Source organism: Echinococcus granulosus (assembly GCF_000524195.1).
Source record: "Echinococcus granulosus chromosome Unknown EG_S00488, whole genome shotgun sequence".
Taxonomy (NCBI): domain Eukaryota; kingdom Metazoa; phylum Platyhelminthes; class Cestoda; order Cyclophyllidea; family Taeniidae; genus Echinococcus; species Echinococcus granulosus.
The window spans coordinates 2,675-3,935 of NW_020170867.1; the positions used below are offsets into that span (position 1 = coordinate 2,675).

At 38.3% G+C, this 1,261-nt stretch overlaps 1 protein-coding gene across 1 annotated transcript in view; it reads right to left on the bottom strand. All coding sequences in view use genetic code 11, as the record gives it.

Moving 5' to 3' along the window:
- EGR_11195 (hypothetical protein) overlaps window positions 1-939 on the bottom strand; it is a gene marked incomplete at both ends in the record, with an annotated part of 2,316 nt that extends 1,377 nt beyond the window's left edge. Inside the window, one exon of the mRNA XM_024500442.1 lies at window positions 844-939. Within this exon, the coding sequence (XP_024345144.1) occupies window positions 844-939 (96 nt within the window). The remainder of the gene's footprint in view (window positions 1-843) is intronic.
- Between the last annotated feature and the right edge of the window lie 322 nt (window positions 940-1,261).

Consider the following 1,261-nt stretch of genomic DNA (forward strand, 5'->3'; position numbering starts at 1 on the left):
AGGTTAAGGTCATTTCGACTTGAACAAATGCATGGCGAGTCTCACAGCTCTCCTCTTCTCTGTTCCTAGTGCGCTTAGAACAAACCAGTGGATTTTATTTCGACATATTTTTTGAAGGGATATTAATCAGGAGAACAAATACAAAGTTTAGGGAAGGGAAAAGCGCAATTGCACTTAGGCACGAGAGTCGACGACCCTGTCATCAGATTTGAATTACAACCTTGTCTCCTCCCTGAAAGGCCCATTAGAACAGCATAAGTATTACGCAAATCCACAAGGGCGAAAGACATGCTAGGGCCCGAGTCCTGCTAGAAAACATATAGACACACGCCGTACCAGCAATAAGCACACTATCTTCACCAAAGACCTCTTTCCAAAGTTCACCTCTCTATTACCTTATTTGGGAACTTGGCATAAAGAAGGCCCTCCCGTTTTCACTGTCGCACAAAACATGCTATTTTATGCAGGTGCGATCTGCAGCAACTCCGGTCGTCAGGGGAAAATAATGCTGCCCATTGTCATAACATAAATGATAAGGAAATGTTTGGCGGCATTTGCGAATCCTTATGTCCGTTAACAGTGGGCGAATTTGTTTGGTCATTTTCTAGATTTATCTAACCGGCTGCTATGTATAACAACTCCTAAGTGCATCAAGATGTCCCGATACTATTTGATTTAGTTTGGTCCAAACTGTGAAATTTGTTGTTGCGTTAAATTCGATCTTGTTTACTTCGATTTTAAGACTTGACACTAAAAATAAATGCACAAATTGTAACTTTGAGGAATTTAAAATGCGAATGCATTATTTAGCATGCCAAAAGGCGACCATTTGATTCAAATTACCATAATAATGGCCATCTGCAAATTATTAATTAGTGAAACTTTATCGGCACCTTTACCATTATCTTCAGATACATCACCTTGCCTTATACATACCATTCCAAATACCGCGCAATTCAACGGAGGATTTTTTTGCTATAATCGTGGTAATTATTTGCAGAGATAACAGTGGTTGATTATGGCCAATTTGTTGCCTCCTCGATGTCAAGGCAGTGTTATTAGTGTATTATTAAAATATGACATTTAGCAATCTATAAGTAAAATAATTGCAACCTTAAACGATACGTGCTCCAAAATTTTCAAACAAGCAATCTCATCTTCCGATGAATATGTCCTATCGATCAATTTGTCAATTCTTGTTAGTGTCATATATTTCCCTCGATTCTACTGAGAATTTTCAGCAATCCTTACAAACATGTTT